The 18,527-nt window shown below is 44.4% G+C and overlaps 1 protein-coding gene across 4 annotated transcripts in view; it reads left to right on the forward strand.

The window, feature by feature from the left end:
• The window catches only part of pik3cd (phosphatidylinositol-4,5-bisphosphate 3-kinase, catalytic subunit delta), a 241,690-nt gene that overhangs the window by 154,212 nt on the left and 68,951 nt on the right, over positions 1–18,527 (forward strand). For all 4 annotated transcript variants that reach the window (XM_072245380.1, XM_072245381.1, XM_072245382.1 and 1 more), the window contains 4 exons: positions 2,274–2,442; positions 7,678–7,906; positions 11,156–11,388; positions 16,228–16,407. In XM_072245380.1, coding sequence (XP_072101481.1) covers positions 2,302–2,442; positions 7,678–7,906; positions 11,156–11,388; positions 16,228–16,407 — 783 coding nt within the window. In that variant the 5' untranslated portion in view covers positions 2,274–2,301. The remainder of the gene's footprint in view (positions 1–2,273; positions 2,443–7,677; positions 7,907–11,155; positions 11,389–16,227; positions 16,408–18,527) is intronic.

Raw genomic sequence — 18,527 nt, forward strand, 5'->3', positions numbered from 1 at the left:
AGAGGTAGTCAGTGACAGGAATGAGGAGTTAGGAGAAAACCACTGTGAAAACACTTGGCTTTAATTCCCGAATGTAGAATGGTAAATCGTCGTTTTCTTTAAATAACAGCTAGGGAGAAGTTTGTTGTTGCCAATTGCATAAAAACCAGAACAGATAGTTATTTAAAGAATGTACTCACTTTCACCTGCATCTGGGGGAAATCCAGGGTTTCTATACGTAACTAAGGGAACTGTGTTATAATTATCAAACAGAATATATATTAGAATCCTGAACTGGTATGTGTGCTTCTATAAATGTCCCCCACCCACCATCTTCCAGTTTCCCGACATTACACACCTAGGTACCTGGCAACTCATCCAACATTAGGAACCTTCTGGAATACTCGATGTGCTTTCCCTTTACCTCACGAGGTATTTGATCCAGCAATATCCAGATCCACGGAAAACGAGAGGAAGAGTAGGTCACTCAGCCCTTCAAACCTGTCCTGCTTTCAACATGACCATGGCTGATCGATATGCTGGCTTCCACACCTCTTCTGTGTCATTTCTCTATTCCAAAAGTCCAGAATCAGAAACCGGTTTAATGTCATGAAATTTGTTAACTTAGCGGCAGCTATACAATGCAATATATGAAAATATAGAAGAAAAAGAAAATCAATTACAGTAAATTACTGTTCAAAGTAAATTTATTATCAAAGTACATATTTGCCACTATATACTATCCTAGGATTCATTTTCTTGCGAGTATTCAAAGTAGAACAAGGAAATACAATAGAATAAATTAAAAACTACACACAAACAAAGGCTGTCAGACAATGCTACTGGTGGGGGATTGCTGTGCCTAAAATGGCTGCTGCACGTCCAACAGTGAAAGAAAATCAGAAGAAGCTGCAGATGAAAATCCAAGATAAACAATATCACAGCTCAGGGCTTTGGAGTTCAGAGCTCAATGCCAGCATCCACTGTATGTCCTCCCTGTGGAATGTATGGGTTTCCTCTGGGTGCCCTGTTCTCCTCCCACAGTTGAAGACGTACGGATTAGTAGGTTTATTGGTCTGAGTTGTTCTGTGATTAGGCTAGGGTTAAATTAGTGGGTTGCTGGTGGCGCGGCTCGAAAGGCCAGAGGGGCCTATTCTGTGATATATCTCTAAATAAAATAAAATAAAAAACAACTATTGTGCCAAAGAAGACAAATTGTGCAATACAAAGTAATAATAATAAAATAATCAATAATAATGTGTGGCGCGTGTCCAAGTGGGTAGGGTGTTGGACTAGCGATCTGAAGGTCGTGGGTTCGAGCCTCGGCCGGGGCAGTGTGTGTGTCCTTGAGCAAGGCACTTAACCACACAATGATCCGGTCTACCCAGCTGAGAATGGGTACCGGCAAAAAAAATGCTGGGGGTTAACCTCGCGATAGGCTGGCGTCCTGTCCTGGGGGGTGGGGGGGGGGGGGGAGTCTCGTACTCTCAGTTGCTTCATGCCACGGAAACTGGCATAAGCACCAGCCTGATGGGCCGGTGGCAGACTTGAATCTTAATCTTTAAGCAATAATAATGAGAGTATGAGTTATAGGCTCCTTGAAAGTGAGTCCATAGGATGTGGAACCAGTTCAGAGTTAAGATAAGTGAAGTTATCCATGCTGGTTCAGGAGCCTGATAGTTGAGGGTAATAACTGTTTCTGAACCTGGTGGTGTGGGACCCAAGGCTCCTGCTCTCCCTTCCGAGTGGCAGCAGCGAGAAGTGAGCATGGCTTGGATGGTGGGGGTCCTTAATGAAGGATGCTGCTTTCTTGTAGCATTATGCCTTGTGCGCAATGGCAAAGGAAGCTTTCCTGTGATGGACTGGACTGTATCCACCACAATTTGTAGGATTTTCCATTCTTGGGCATTGGTGTTTCCAATCTAGGCCATGTTGCAACCAGGCAGGCTATTTATCTGAAGTCCAGCATGGGAGGAGGCCATTCAGCCCCACGAGTCAATGCCAGCACTCTCTAGCTGAAGCCACTCTTTTACTCTGCAGTTTATCTGCTGTGCAACTTTATTTAGTTCCCTTTTCAATTCATTTGTGGAACCTCAGCCAGTCAATGTATTGTGAAATCGAGCTAGTTGTTGACGAGAAATGGCTCTGTATGCAACATATCAGATGGGTTTTTTTTTTTAGCTGGTACGCAGTGCGACTTACACCATTCCGATCATCTTTTAGAGTCTGGGGGGGTGAGCCAGTATTTTCTCCTTCTGTTAAAAAAAAAACCCCTTCTGCATTTTGTGTCACAGGGAAGAGCGGAGCTGAGAAGGGGACATAATGCCGCCAGGAATCCATTACCTTCAGGACTTCTGGACTGAGGATGAGAACCCAGATGTGGAGGTTGAATTTCTGCTGCCGACGGGGATTTACTTGAACTTCTGTGTGCCTCGCAGTTCGACAATTAAGTTCATCAAAAAGGTTAGTTGGTCATGAAAGCAATGTGTCTGTGGCTATTTGGCGTTGGTATTGAAAGAAAAATTCTACTGCTTCCTCTCAAACCTAAAGGTGTTCTGTTTGCCTCTTGAGTTTTCCTTTTAAATTATGGGATAATTCTGGTAACTCTCTTAATGTTTTAAAGTCCCGATGAGAAAATTTTCTGGGATAGAATCTGTCCTTGAACTGGGTGGTATGTGCCCTCAAGCTTCTAGACCTTTTGCCTGATGGGAGAGGGGAGAAAAGAGGCTATCCAGCACAGGACGTGAAGCATGTAACTTAAAACTGACTTTGTACTCGGTGTTCCAAACAATCAGAGCTATGGGATGATCCTCAGGGATTCAGACATCCATTGTATTAACCGACCAGCATAATGCCTTAAAAAGGAAAGCAAGGTAGAAAAATAGTTAATTGACATATTGTTGGTCGTTGCTAAACCTCAAATGTACCTAACCGAGTAATTAACCTCTGATGTTCTGCTAACAGGAAATTGTGGCCTTAGAGAGAGAAGACAGAATAATCTCTCAGACAGCAGACTAGTATGTTGTACATCATGTAATACTGTTCTTAGACAGCAGAGTTTTTTTTTATATTTAAGTCATGGGTGGTATGTGTAAAGGACAACAGTTCCTTTCCATTTCCCCTCAGGAATCTGGGGTTAAGATGCTAACATGAACCTTGTGGTTCCTCAGAGTTGGATGAAGGAAAAATAGAACAGAAAAAAAAACAAATGAGAATATGTTGGAACTGCTCAGCAGGTTAAGCAGCAGCCACAGAGAGAGAAACTGAGTCAGCAGAATGGAACAGAGACACATCTCTGTCTCTCTCGCCACTGATGCTGCTGTACATTAAGGGTTTCAGCACCTTCCGCTTCACTCCTGAGGAGGGAGTTTGTAGTGGAAAAGCATTTTGTCTGATTAGCAGAGATACGGGGAGGTAATGGTATTCCCATGAACCAAAGGGGATGTCTTTGCTCAGCTTCACCTGCCCCATCATTGAAATGTTCCTACAAATTTTCAAGGACTCTTCATCTCATGTTCTCGATATTTATTGCTTGCTTGCTTGTTTGTTTATTTATTTATTTGTATTTGCACAGTTTGTTGTCTTCTGCTCTCTGGTTGAATGCCCACATTGTTGCGGTCTTTCATTGATTCTGTTATGGTTATTATGCTATAGGTTTATTGAAGATGCCCGCAAGAAAACAGATCTCAGGGTCGTATATGGTGACATATATGTACTTTGATCCTTGTCCTTCTGAGGATAGAAGTTCAGATTTGTAGAGTGAGGTCAGAGTATCCTCGTCAAGTAACGCAGTGTATTTTGTTGCAACAGTGAGCTGTAGTGGTGGGGATGAATTTTTAGAATGGTGCAGGGAGCACTGGTCAAGCCTTGTCCTGAGTGCTGTTGAACTTTTTGAAGTTGTTAGAGCTGCTCACTTCCAGGCAAGTATATTCCAGCACATTGCGGACTTGTACCTTGTAGATGCTGGAAAGGTCTGGAGCTGATAAAAAGTGAATTGGTTTCCAGGAGATCCTACCTACCTACTGTCCATTAGGTTGCCGGTGTTTCGGCCAGTAATGAAGGTCCTCCATCTCTGATGGTGTTCAGGGCTTCCTTCATCATGTCAGTAGCTCAGTTGTCAATATTATCAGTCATGTAAGTCCAAGGTGGAGTCACGGGAATGCCATCATACTCAGATGTAGAAGGATTCTTCATTGCTGTTTCCGTAACAATTTTGTTTTACCAGTCAGGGTTGATAGCCCTGAGCTGAACCCAGAACCTGGAGGACTGGTGGACCACTCTTAGTCTGTCCTCTACCCTTTGACCTGTTTGACATGGGTGACCCTACCAAGAGCCAAAGCATAGAACCCTGACTCCAGCCAACATAGCTCTCCGGGCCGTTGAGACACCTAAGCCTCCAAACCCAAAGACAACTTTGTGGTCCTCTTGGAGGTTCCAGAGGATACCTGATTTGAAAGGTGGGAAAAATATTTCACATTGGCTATGCAGATGGGATTAGCTGAGATGCCATGGCCATTCCCTAAACCTCTGTTTCCAAAAATTTGAGCACAAGAGATTCTGTGGATGCTGGAAAATTTGAGCAACATACACAAAATAGTGGAGGAAATCAAAAAAAGTTCAAAGAAAATTTATTATCAAAGTACATACAGTATATACCACCTGAGATTAATTTTCTTGCAGGCATTCACAGTAGAACAAAGAAATACAATAGAATCAGTGAAAAACTACACACAAAGACTGACAAGCAACCAATGTGAGGAAGAAGACAAACTGTGCAAATACGGAAAAGAATAACAATATAATACTGCGAACGTGGGTTGTAGAGTCCTTGGAAGTGAGTTCATAGGTTGTGGAATCAGTTCAGTGTTGAGGCGAGTGAAGTTATCCACACTAATTCAGGAGCCTGATGGTTGAAGGGTATTAGCTGTTCCTGAACGTGGTGGTGTGGGACCTAAGGCTCCTGTTCCTCCTTCCTGATGGTAGCCAGAAGAAAGCATGGCCTTGCATGGTGGGGGTCCCTTGATGAAGGATACTGCTTTCTTGTGACAGCACTCCATGTCGGTGTGCTCAATGGTGGGAGGGGCTTCACCTGCGATGGACTGAGCTGTAACCAAGCAGCATTAAATCAGGCCAGCCAGCATCCGTTCAGCCCGATCTGCTGATTTCCTCCAGCATTTTGTGCATGTTATATAAATTGAAAAATATTCACCAGCATTATTGTCACTGTGTTCTCCCACCATGATTTTCTGAAGTGTCACCCTTAAACAAAATCTCACCTGGACCAGCCACGTCATTAGTCTGTCTATAAGGGCTGTTCAGAGGCTGGGTAACCTCCGGGCAGTGACTCACTCTCCTGACAGCCCAAAACCTTTCCATCATCTATAGACAGTGTGTGTGTGTGTCAGTAGCAGATTAAAAAGGAAATTAGCCACGTGTCTGAAAACAACTTCTTTTTCAGAGCTGTAGAGAATGAGCAGATGAGACGCAGTTGAGCAGAAAGATAACTTACTAATCTCACTGTAACTTGCAACTGGTTGCATCAATCTAGACGCAGAGTGGGGTTTGGGAGCAGGAACAGGATCATTGAGGCTAATTGTATAGATCTTCCCAATTGCAGACGCTGCAAGCCTGTTGTTCAATTGGAAAGTAATAGCTGTCATTTTCTGAGCCAAGAGGTCTACAGGGCATTAAGTTCATTATTACATAATACATACATTTGTTGCTTCATCACCGAATAAACTACTTGTATGGAACTTCCTCTGCAATAGTGTAGAGGAAGGATTGCACACTCAGTACCTGTAAATGCAACAGAAATTCTAATATTCCATCAGAGAGCGAATGTATTAATTACACAAGTTATTGTTTTGTAACAAGGTAAAGGACGGATTGAAACTTTCAACACAACCATTATCCCCACTGAAGTTTAATTTGAAGCCCATTACAGCCACCTTTGATTCTCCTGTGCAAATGTTACCATTTACATGATGTCTGGCAGTACAGACTTGATGGGCTGAATGGCCTAATTCTGCTGCTGTCTTTTGGTCTTTAGTAATGTTCATTTCTAACAATCTATACTTTCTCCAAGGAGGCAGTATTGAAATTTTTTTTTCCACTTTTCCTCAGCTGCATTGAAATTTGTCCATTTAAATTACTTCCCAGAAGCCCTGCAAACTCTCCTGACCTCCCTCTCTAAGAAGCTCAATCTAGTGTTATCATCATCATCATTATGGCCCTTGTCATATGACGTGGATGATCATGGTCTTGATTGGGATTGTTCTTAGCAAATTTTTCGACAGAAGTGGTTTGCCATTGCCTTCTTCTGGGCAGTATCTTTACAAAACGGGAGACCCTAGCCATTATCAGTACTCTTCAGAGATTGTCCTGCTGGTGTCAGTGGTCGCATAACCAGGACTTGTGATCTGCACCAGCTGCTCATACAACCATCCACCGCCTTCTCCCATGGCTTCACGTGACCCTGATCAGGGGGCTAAGCAGGTGCTACACCTTGCCCAAGGGTGACCTGCAGGCTAGCGGAGGGATTGAGCGCCTTACGTCTCCTTTGGTAGAGACGTATCTCCATCCTGCCACCTTAAGTTACTTCCCAGAAACCCTGCAACCTCTCCTAACCTTCCCTTCTGAGGAACACAATCCAGTGTTAAATACTGAAGGGTACAGCAAGTTTCACATTACTCAGATGTCTTGAAGTGTTCCTGGGTCAAAGAAATATGTCTGAAGTCTAATCATTGTTGCACTGTCAGCAGCTTGCATACTGTTCATGCAGATCAAGTCATACGCGGGGCACTGAGGCAGAATAAGGGTAAAACAATAACAATGCAGATAAAATTGTAAAATGTACCGAAATAAAGTGCAGTGTAGGTAAATGATGAAGTGCAAGATCATAATGAGGCAGATTGGGAGGTCAAGAATCCATCTTATCAAAGAGGTCCCTTGAAGAGTCTGATAACAGCAGGATAGAAGCTGTTCTTGAACCTCATGGTACGTGCTTTTAGGCTTTGGTGTCTTCTGCCCAATGGGAAAGGGGAGAAGAGCGAATGTCTGAGTTGGCTGAGGTCTTTGATTATGCTGGTCGCTTTACCAAGGTAGCGAGATGTATAGACAGAGTCCATAGCAGAGAGGCTGGCTTCCGTGAGGTACTGTACTGTGACCGCGGCTCTCTGTGGTGTCTCGTGGTCACGTGCGGAGCAATTGCTGCACCAAGCACGATGCATCCAGACAGAATGCTTTCTGTGGTGCTTGCGTGAGCCAAATGAATATGGAGGGGATGGGGATAATGCTCAGGCAGATGAGATTCAGTTTAGTTTGGCGCTGTGTTTGGCACAGATGTGGGTGCCACAGAGGCGTAGCTGTTAGCCTAGCGCAGGGTATTGGAGACTGGAGTTCAATTCCTGTAAGGAGTTTGTACGTTCTTCCTGTGACTGAGTGCGTTTCCTCCAGATGCTCTGCTTTCTTCCCACAGTCCAAAGATGTATGGGTTATTTGGTTAGTTTGTCCTGTGATGAGGCTTGGGTTAAATAGGTGGGTTGCTGGGGGGCATGGTTCATTGGACGAGAAGGGCCTGTTCTGCCCTGTATCTCTAAATAAATAAATAGGGATCGGTAACCATTCTGTTCTATGTTCTGTTGAAATGTGTCTCAGACAACGAGGACAGGAATAACCTGTTGCCTCCTCCATCTGCAGTTGCTTTGGCAGCAGGCTCAGCATCAGCCCCTTTTCCACACTTTGAATGAGCCCGATGCCTACGTCTTCACGTGCATCAACCACACAGCCGAGCAGGAGGAGTTGGAGGATGAGCGCAGGCGGCTCTGTGATGTCCGGCCGTTTCTCCCCATCTTGAAACTTGTAGCCCGCGAAGGAGACCGTGCGGAAAAGCTCATTAACTCCCAGATCAGCCTTCTGATTGGCAAAGGTAAGATCCGCAGAACAGAACCACGGATACCAGAGTCTTAAGGGGTAGAGGGAGGGAACGAGGGTGGTAGAGTGGTGCAATGGGTAGAGCCTCTCAGTGTCTGAAACCGGGGTTCAGTCCTTACCACAGGCACTGTCCGTGTGGAGTTCGCACGTCCTCCCTGTGGTTTCCTCCACGTTTCGGTTTCTTCCCATGTCCCACAGTCATGTGGGTTGCTGGGTTAATTGGCTGCTGTAAGTTGCCACGGGTAGGTGGTGTTCATAGGAATGTGAGGAAAGTACAGAAATAAAGAAATTTGTTGACATATGCTTCGAAACATCTGTGAAATGCGTCATTTGCATCAACGACCAACACAGTCCGAGGATGCACTGGGGACAGCCCGCAAGAGACACTGGGCTCCTGGCACCAATATAGCATGCCCACAACTTACTGACCCTAACCTGGACATCTTTGGAATGTGGGAGGGAATTGGAGCACCCAGAAAAAATGCCCGCCATCTCCGGGAGACGCACGCCGTCAACGGGAGAACATACAAACTCTGTACAGGCAGTGGCGGGAATTGAACCCTGAATACTGACACTGTAAAGCATTATGCGAACTGCTGCGCTGCCAAACACCTTTGTGTGACACAAGGATAACAAAGTAAGATTAGTGTAAATAGGTGATTGATGGTTAGTCTGGACCTGTTGGGCCAAAGAGCATGTTTGCCTGCTGTAATCCTCTATACCTCTAAAACTAAAAGAGAGAGCAGGAATTAGAGATTTTTGTAAATGAGGTTGGAAAATACATCTACACAAAGAATGGAATTCACTTTCATGGAGATGAACTGTTGTTGATTGGTTATTAATGCAAATAGCCTTCATAAGTCAAAGTGTTCTCGAACTTCCTGTAATGCCCCCACTTCACTAGTCCCCATTCCCATTTCCTTCTCTCATCTTATCTCCTTAACTTCTGATCACCTCCCTCCGGTGCTCCTCCCCCTTTTCTTTCTTTCTTCCATGGCCTTTTGTCCTCTCCTATCAAATTCCCCATTCTCCAGTCCTGCATCTCTTTCACCAATCAACGTCCCAGCTCTTTACTTCACCCCTCCCCCTCTCCCGGTTTCACCTATCACCTACCTCTCCTCCCCCCACCTTCTTACTCTGACTCATCTTTTTTCTCAGTGCTTATGAAGAGTCTCAGCCTGTAACATTGACTGTACTGTTTTCCATATATGCTGCCTGACCTGCTGAGTTCCTCCAGCATTTTGTGCGTGTTGCTTGGATTTCCAGCATCTGCAGATTTTCTCTTGCTTGGCATTGAGTACGTACAGGAGATGAGATGTTACATTGAAGTTGTATAAGGCATGGGTGGGCCTTAATTTTGAGTATTGTGTACAGTTTTTTCACCTACCTACCTAAGGTTGAAAGAATACAGAGAAAATTTACAAGGATGTCGCTGGGTCTAGAAGACTTGAGTTATAAGGAAAGATTGAATAGGTTAGGACTTTATTCCTTGGAGTGCAGAAGACTGAGAGTAGATTTGATATAGGTATACAAAATTTTGATAGGGGTATAGATAGGATATATGCAAGCAGGCTCTTTCCGCTGAGGTTGGGTGGGACTACAATCATAGGTCATGGGTTAAGGGTGAAAAGTGAAAAGTTTAAGGGGAAAATGAAGGGCACCTTCTTCACTCAGAGGATGGTGAGAGTGTGGAATGAGCTGCTCGCACAAGTGGCTTTCAACGTATAAGAGAAGTTTGTATATGTACATGGATGGTAGATGTATGGAGGTCTATGGTCCCGGTGCAGGTTGATGGGACTAGGCATTTTAAATGGTTCAGCATGCATGGACTAGGTGGGCCGAAAGGCCTGCTGCTGTGCTGTAGTATTCTATGAGTCAATGTGACATTGATGGATTTAGCTAACTACAGGTAGAACCAGGTGGGTATGGCTAGTTGGGTCACCTATCAGCCACAATATTCTTGAATTATAGAGCAGGCTCAAGGACTGAATGGAATCTCCTCCTCCTTGTTATCTATTTATTTATTTTATCTGGCCTCAGGCCTTCAATCCATTGCCTTGTCAAACTCAGGGATCACCAGCCCTCCTTCTTGGGGTCCCTTAGATCCCCATCCTTGGAGATCGCTGGCCTCCAACTAGAACTTTGATCTCTGGCTCTCGAACCCTCCCATTGAACCTTTAAACCTTTGAAGCCTTCCACTGACCTAACCTCTCGCCTCTGGAGTGAGAGGCCAGGTTGTTTACTGCGTCTAGCCTCTCGCTCCCTCAAGGCTGTCCCTACCCCTAAAATGACCCAAAACATCCTGTGCTATCCCCCAAAAGAACATCCCTACAACCTGAAAATCTAAGTCTGAGAAATTCCCTCAAACCAATTGAATTTTATGGGCTATTCACCATTCCATGCCATTATCATTCATTTTATTCATTTGCAGTGATGAGGGAAGATAGAGTTGGAAAATATTTTGTGTTGTGTTGGATTGGAGTTGGATTTGTAGACTTGCCCTGGGAATGCATCTTCCCTCTGGAGAGCTCCCTAACCGTTGTAGAAGGAAAGTTTTGCCTGTGAATCATCTGTTACTGGAAAGGGAGTTGTTGCTTGTAGTTCACTATTGCAACACAGAGTCGTAAGGAATGCTCTTGAGCAGCATCCCAGAATAAGTGTGAGGATTTCTGTCCTCAGTTGCAAGAAGTGCAGTTGTGGTTTGGCTGCCAGAATGGGAGTCATTGTCGGTTTGCGCCGAGACGTGTTGATATTGCCTTACAGGGTAGGGAGCCCGTGAGAAATGTTCCAGTGAGCAGATTACAAGGTTGGTTCCGTAAGTCAGTAAAGGAAAGGGACCTTGATTTGTTTGATTTGATGTTGGGTCACAGATATCACTGAGAATACAAAAAAGTGTCTTCCAAGATTGTTGATGAAATGTGAAAGGGGTTACGACTCAAGATTGTTTAATGTCATTTCCAGTGCACAAGTATAAAGGAGAACAAAATAATTTTTACTCCAGATCCGATGCAGCGCAAAAAAACACAATAGGGTAAAGAAAACAATAATAAAAAAACACAATAAATATAAGTACGTAAAATAGTTTGTATATGTCATGGACAGTGGTGTCGGTGGCGAGAGAGACAGATGTGTCTCTGTTCCTTTCTTGGGCATTGGTGTTTCCATACCAGGCCGGGATGCAACCGGACAGGCACCTGGTTCATTCACTTCCAAAGAACGACAAAGCCTTTGCCTTCATTTTCAGGCCTGCACGAGTTTGACAGCGTGCCCGATTCCGAGGTGAATGAGTTTCGTGGGAGCATGCGTCAGTTTTGTGAGGAGAAAGCCGGAGAGAGGCAGCGCCGATCCTGGCAAGAGTGGATGGAGTACAACTTCCCGCGGGATTTGGAGCCGATCCCTGAAGTAGTGAATAACGGCTGCGCGCTAAAGCAGAACACTCGGAATATTGTCATTAACGTCAAGTTTCAGTCCAATGAAGTGAGTATAAATGTCCATCTGGACCTCAGCTTTATTTTAATTTCCACAGTCAAATCTGTTAGATTTGTAAAAACTTTGCTGCTCTGGTTAATTCAGACCTCTGTCAATTGTCTCAGGTGGCTTACAATGTGTCCTGGGCAATTAAAATTTTAAACAGACAATGTATTAACAATGAAAGCTCTGGATACTGTTCTGACCAAGAGCCAACAGTGGGCCATTGGGCCAAATGGACTCCTCCTGGATGACAATCAGCTGCTGCAGACTTGAAGAAACTTCTATATAATTGAAGATTTTATTAGTTAACAAGTTTAGCTGGTGAGATTTCTCCATCAACTCCATGTGTTCCCGGTGCAATAATTAATTTGTTGAATTGCTGAACTATTAAAACACGGGTTAGAACATAGAACAGTTCAGTACAGAAACAGGCCCTTCAGCCCATAATGTTGAGCTGAACCAATTAAATTAGTAATCAAAGAGCTAACTAAACTACTCTCTTCTAACTACACAATGTCCATATCCTTCCATTCTCCTCACATTCATGTGCCCATCGACACCTCTCTTAAAAGCCTCTAATGTATCTGTGGCCTCTGTCTCCACCCCTGGTACCCACCGCTCTGTGTAAAACAATTGCCCCTCACATCCCCTTTGAAGTTACTCCCTCTCAGCTTAAATGCATGCCCTCTGGTATTAGACATGTCAACACAGGGAAGTAAGATATTGCCTGTCTACTGTTCCTATGCCTCTCGTTCCTGTCGCTGCCTGTAGAATTTGTATGTCCCCCCCTTAACTGCATGGGTTTCCTCCGGGTGCTCCAGTTTCTTAGTAGTTCAAAGATGTACCGGTTGTTAAGTTAATTGGTCATTGTAAATTGTCCCGTGATTAGGCTAGGTTTAAATCGGGGGTTGTTGGGCGGCGTGACTCGAAGGGCAGGAGGTGCCTATTCCACACCGTATCTCAATACATAAATAACCTTATAAACCTCCATCAGATCTCCCCTCAGCTACCGCCGCTCCAGCAAGAGCAGCGCAGTTTTGTCCAACCTCTCATTACAGCACCTGCCCTCAAATCCAGGCCACCTCCTGCTAAACCTCGTCTGCACCCTCTCTACAAATATACCATGGAGAGCATACTGTCTGGCTGCATCACCACCTGGTACTGGGGTGGGGGGAAGGGGAGGCCACTGCACAAGATCGAAGTAAGTTGCAGGAACTTGTAAAATTAGTCAGCTCCATCAAGTGTACTATAGCCTCTGTAGTATCCCAGGCATCTTCAAGGAGCAGTGCGTTAGGAAGTTAGCGTCCGTCATTAAGGATCCCCACCACTTTGGACATGCCTTCTTCACACTGTTACCATCAGGAAGGAGGTACAGAAGCCTAAAGACACACACTCAATGATTCAGGAACAGCTTCTTCCCCTCTGCCGTCTGATTTCTACGTGGACATTGAACCCATGAACACTACCTCATTACTTTTATTTTGCACAAATTATTTTAACTTAACTATTTAATAGACATACACTATACATACTTACTGTAACTCAGTTTTTATCTCTATTTTTCATTTATTTCATTGTACTGCTGCCGTAAAGTTAGCAAATTTCATGATATATGCCAGTGATATTAAACCTGATTCTGATTCTAAAGCCTGAATATCCTTCCAGTAATGGGGTGACATCAAGGTTAGTTGAGAATTTGATACCAAAGCCTAGAAGCTGGATTCCACATTGTAGAACAGTCAGTCATCAGTTAGGGCATTGAGACAAGTTAGGAGATCATGGTGTGTCTGTACAAGATGTTGGTGAGACCGCACTTGGAATATTGTGTACAGTTTTGATCACCCTTCTCTGGGAACAATGTTAATAAACTGGGAAGAGTGCGGAAAGGAGTTACAGGGAGGGGTAGGATAGGATAGGATTTTATTCCTTAGAGCAGAGACTGTGAGGGGTGATTGCATAGAGGTATATAAGGTCATGAGTTGCACAGATAGGGTGAATTCATAGGGATCTGGAGGTTCAACTACATGAATCTTAAAAGGTTGGCAGGTACAAATTTTGGTTGAGCGAGCTAGGGCTTTTTCCATGATGGGGGAGTCTAGTACGAGAGGGCATGATTTAAGGATTGAAGGGCGCCCATTCAGAACAGAGATGTGAAGGAATTTTTTAGCCAGAGGGTGGTGAATCTATGGAATTTGTTGCCACGGGCGGCAGTGGAGGCCGAGTCATTGGGTGTATTTAAGGCAGAGATTGATAGGTATCTGAGTAGCCAGGGCATCAAAGGTTATGGTGAGAAGGCGGGGGAGTGGGACTAAATGGGAGAATGGATCAGCTCATGAAAAAATGACAGAGTAGACTCGATGGGCCGAATGGCTGGCTTCTGCTCCTTTGTGTTATGGTCTTTTCTCTCTGGAGTGAAGGAGGATGAGAGGTGACTTGATAGACGTGTATAAGATGAAAAGAGACTTAGAGTTAACAACCAGTGCCTTTTACCCATGGTGGAAATGGCTAATACCAGGGGCATAATTTTAAGGTGATTGGAGAGAGTGTAGGGAATGTTAGAGTACTTTTTAACAGAGAGAGTGGTGGGAGGGTGGAACGCACGTACTGTCAGGAGTGGTGGTAGAGGCAGATACATTCGGGACATTTACGAGACTCTTAGGTAGGCACGTGGATGAAAGAAAACTGGAAGGAGGAAAGGGTTAGATTGAGTATAAAGGAGGTTAAAAGGTGGGTGCAGCATTGTGAGCCGAAGAGCCTGTACTATGTTAACCATACCATTCCTCATCTAATGCCCTCCAACCCAGCCCTCTGGTCTAGCGATGGATCACTTCAGTACTCTTGTTCTGAAGGGAACTGGATTAGAAATCAGCCCAGACAGGAACTGAGGTGGAACTTTTACAACCCTGTTTCTCCCAATGCAGAATCTTCAGGAGGGCCTTGCCTTGTCCCAGCGTTGAATGGCCGTCTGGGAGCAGGTCTAAATGGCTACCGATTTTGAAATAGTTTCCAATGCAGTCAGAAATTTCATGAAGTCAAAGGGGGAGGATTAAGAAAACCAATAGTTAACAAAGATAATGTGCTGAAATTTTAAGCGTTTAACCACTACAGTTCCGCAGACACTTGACGTTCAAAGGAAAAACCTTAATGCCTCACTCAGTCTTTAATCTATCACATGTTAGATCCACAAAAGAGGCCTCAGGAAAATTCCTTGACAGATTTGTTTTATGTGAACAGACGTACTTTAATTAACCTGTTTACCATTTTGGTTTTGAAAATTCTAAGTTAAGGCGTCATCACTCTCTTTGATGTGTGACATTTATCTTTTCTCAATGAGAGCTTAACCCAGAGCTGACAGTAGCCTGAGGAGAGTTCAGCTGATGAAACATATATAAACTTGGACTTGGTGCAGTTCAATAATGGATCTGCCAAATTATGAAACCAACAAGAAACCTGTGTAGCTATAACTGGGTGCAGTGTCTGTTCCGACCATCTCACTATTGTGCTTTTTGACTCTGACCCCTACACCGGATACTTTAAACAGTGAGATCCGTTGTCGGTGACGTAACATGCTTCCAACGTCAACAGAATGGAGTGGGATCTTCTCACAGAGAACTTTTGGGTTTCTCTGTCCCAGAGTGTAGCAGAAGCTTGCTCGTTGGAATACTTAAATATTTTTAAATCCGACAGTCCGAGGATTGTGTTGGCAGACCATGAGTATCGACGCACTTCCGGCACCAACATAGCACACCCACAACTCGTTAACACTAACCGTACATCTTTGGAAAGTGGGAGGAATCTGGAGCACCCGGAGGAATCTCAACGCCGTGACAGGGAGAACGTACAATCTCCTTGCAGACAGTGGCAGGGCTCGAACCCCAGTCGGTGGCCACTGGCACTCTAAAGTGATTGTGCTAACCACCTCGCTATCATGCTGCCTTGTTGGACAATGAAAGAAGTGCAATACGTTTTCAAGTCAGAATAGTGTGCAGCTTGGAGGGACAAAATCGCGATCTTTCCCAGAGCAAGGGACCAAACGGATCACAATATTCCAACTGTGGCCTCACCAACATCTCAATTTATTTATTTATTTTAGAGATGCAGTATGCAATATGGCCATCCCACTCTTCGAGCCCCACAACCCATTAAACCCCAATTTAACCCTAGCATGATCACAGAACAATTTACAACAGCTAATAAACCCACTGGTACGTCTTTGGACTGTTGGAGGAAACTGGAACGCCCAGCAAAACCCCACGCATTCCGTGGGGAGGACATTCAGACCTTTTACCGATGACGTCAGAGTTGATCTCCGCACTCCGAAGCCCTGAGCTGTGATAACGTCGCGCTAACCGCCACACTCCCGTAGCACCCGATGCTCAGCTAACACACATTTTCATATTTTAGCAGTTCAACAATTTAATTATCACAGCAGGAATATGTGGATTTGATGGCGAAATCTCACCACTTAAACCTTTTAACTAGTAAATTCTTAATTTATATAAAACTGTTTCCTCCTGTACATGGAGTAACCATTGAGCTTAATATTTGTCCTTGTATGCAGTCCATGGTGTGCTATGTTCTTCACCTAAATCTACAATATTGAAGCAGTCTGTCTGACCTGTTTAACGGATGTTGTGGTAATGCCTCCTATTCTACAACCCACCCTATCCACCATTCCCACTCTCCCTCACCCTTTCACCTGTCTTCCCTGGTATTCATCCAGGCCATTTGCCTCAACCATTCTCCATAGGAGAATGTTCTGCCAAGTTCCCTGGGTAAAGGGTTTTCAAATCTTGCACCTGGATTTCATCTTGTGATTTTTTTTTCTCTCTTGTTCTACACCAGGAGAGTTTCAGCTTCCAGATATCCTCCCAGTCACCTCCTGCTCTTCTGATGAAACTGGCTATGAAGAAAAAAGCCACTGTTTTCCGGCACAAAGCATTTGAAGACCCAGAAGATTACACTTTACAGGTCAATGGGACAGAGGAATATATCTACGGCAAATACCCACTCGGCCGATTTAAGGTGGGGTTTGAGTCTGTGTGGTGTTTACATTCTCCTGAATTGCTGGCACGTCCTCTGTTACTATTTAGAGATACATCATGGAAGCTGGCACTTCTGGCCCAATGTGCCCCGGCTGCCCAATTACACCCCTGTGATCAATTAACCTATTAACTCGTATGTCTTTGGGAGGAAACTGGAGGAAATCCACATGTTAGAAGTTCAGATAAAATCTGCATAAACACATAAATACCACCATGTATTTACAATGTAAGCTGCATTATAAAATGTGGATTACAGTGCAGTGATGGGGTAATAGATAGAGGGGGCTGTGGGGGTTAACTCGAACGGTTGACCAGATTCACTGCCCAGGGGAAGAAACTTTTAAGATGGCATGAAGGTTTTTAGTTTTATTAGCCCTATAGCACTTCCCAGAGGGGGGCTTTTGGAAAAGTCAGTTTGCAGGGTGGGTAGTGTCCGTGATGATTTTTTCTGCCTGCTTCTTTGTCCGGGACACATACGAACCATGAAGTGATGGTCGACTGCAGCCGGTGACTTTCCCAGCCGAACCATCATGATTTGCTCATCATAAGAGAGAGGATTATCTGAGTTTTATTGCAGTGGTGTTGTTCAGCAAGTACCTGGACTCAGGAGGTTATGGGGAAGAGACTGGTTTCCAGCGATCCCTGACGTTGGCCTCAGCTTACACTCACCTTCACAGTGGAAATGAATGTTGTATCTAACTGGCAGCCAATTAGTGTTTAACGCTGGCAACCAACTGTCCTCCACCATCTGCAAACCTGCGCGTAGTAGCGGGAAGATCGCCAGTTTGAGGCCCATTAGCAATAAATCTCACATTTGTCGCAGATTCAGGTTTTATTTGTTGCATGTACGTTGAAACATATGGTGAAATGCGTCATTTGCGTTAACAGCCAATGCACTCACAGGTGTGCTGGGCAACCCGCAAGTGTCCCCACACATTCCAGTGTCAACATAGCATGCCCAGGGAAGACAAGCCAGAAAGCAACAACCAGCAAAAACCAGCCCTGTTCCTCTGTCCATTACCATCCAATTAGGCTCCAGATATCCGAATTGGAATGTTGAATATTTAACTAAACAAAAGCTATGTACAAGTGAAGGAGCTGGCACAAACAGGTGATGACTAAGATGCAATGAAATGTTGTTGTAAACACAAGTGATTCTGCAGATGCTGGAAAACCAGAGTAACACACGCAAAATGCTGGAGGAACTCAGCAGGTCAGACAGCATCTACGGAGAGGAATAAACAGTCAACGTTTTGAGCCAAGACCTGAAAGGAATCTGGTTGGAGATGAGAGTGGACTATGGGAGAAAGGAAAGGAGATTCCTTCTTCTTGCGTCTGGGCCCAAGACGTCAACTGTTTATTGACCTCCATAGATGCTGCCTGACCTATTGAGTTCCTCCAGCATTTTTAATGAATTGCTGTCACCCTGACCAAGTCTAAGATGACTATGTAAGGAGGTCTACAGATGGAATTGATTGCCCTAAACGTTGATTCCTTTCACCACCAGCACTCTCCTACTTTAGGTTTTCCTTCTGCAAGAAACTACAGAGAGTTGTGTACACAGCTCAGTACATCGTGGAGACCAACCTCCCCTCCATGGACTCTGTCTGCAATTCTCGAGGCCTCGGTAAAGCTGCCAACAAAACCAAAAGACCCCTCCCAGCCTGGACATTCTCTCTTCTCCCCTCTCACAATGGGCTTAAGATACAAAAACCTGAAAGCACGTACTACCAGGTTCAAAGAAAAAAGGGATACTGTTGAGAGTCCTTGACAGGAGAGGCAGCCATCTGTGGAGGAAGCAGCAGAGTTAATGTTTCAGGTTAAGCACCAATGAAAGATTGTTTTTGGATTAGGACATTAATTGTACTTCTCTTCACAGATGCTGCCTGCCCTGCTGAGTATTTACAGCATTTTATTTCAACTCTTACCTTGACTGGTGTTTCTTATTTGTCAAAGTCGATTCTTTTGTCATTTGCTCAAGTACGTGTATGCACAGGTGTAATGAAAAATCTACTTGTGGCATCATCACAGGCTGCATTCACAATGTAAATTAAAGATAAATTACACACAATTTTTTAGAAGAAAGAGTACAATTAGAAG

This window comes from Mobula birostris, chromosome 27, assembly GCF_030028105.1.
Source record: "Mobula birostris isolate sMobBir1 chromosome 27, sMobBir1.hap1, whole genome shotgun sequence".
NCBI lineage: Eukaryota > Metazoa > Chordata > Chondrichthyes > Myliobatiformes > Myliobatidae > Mobula > Mobula birostris.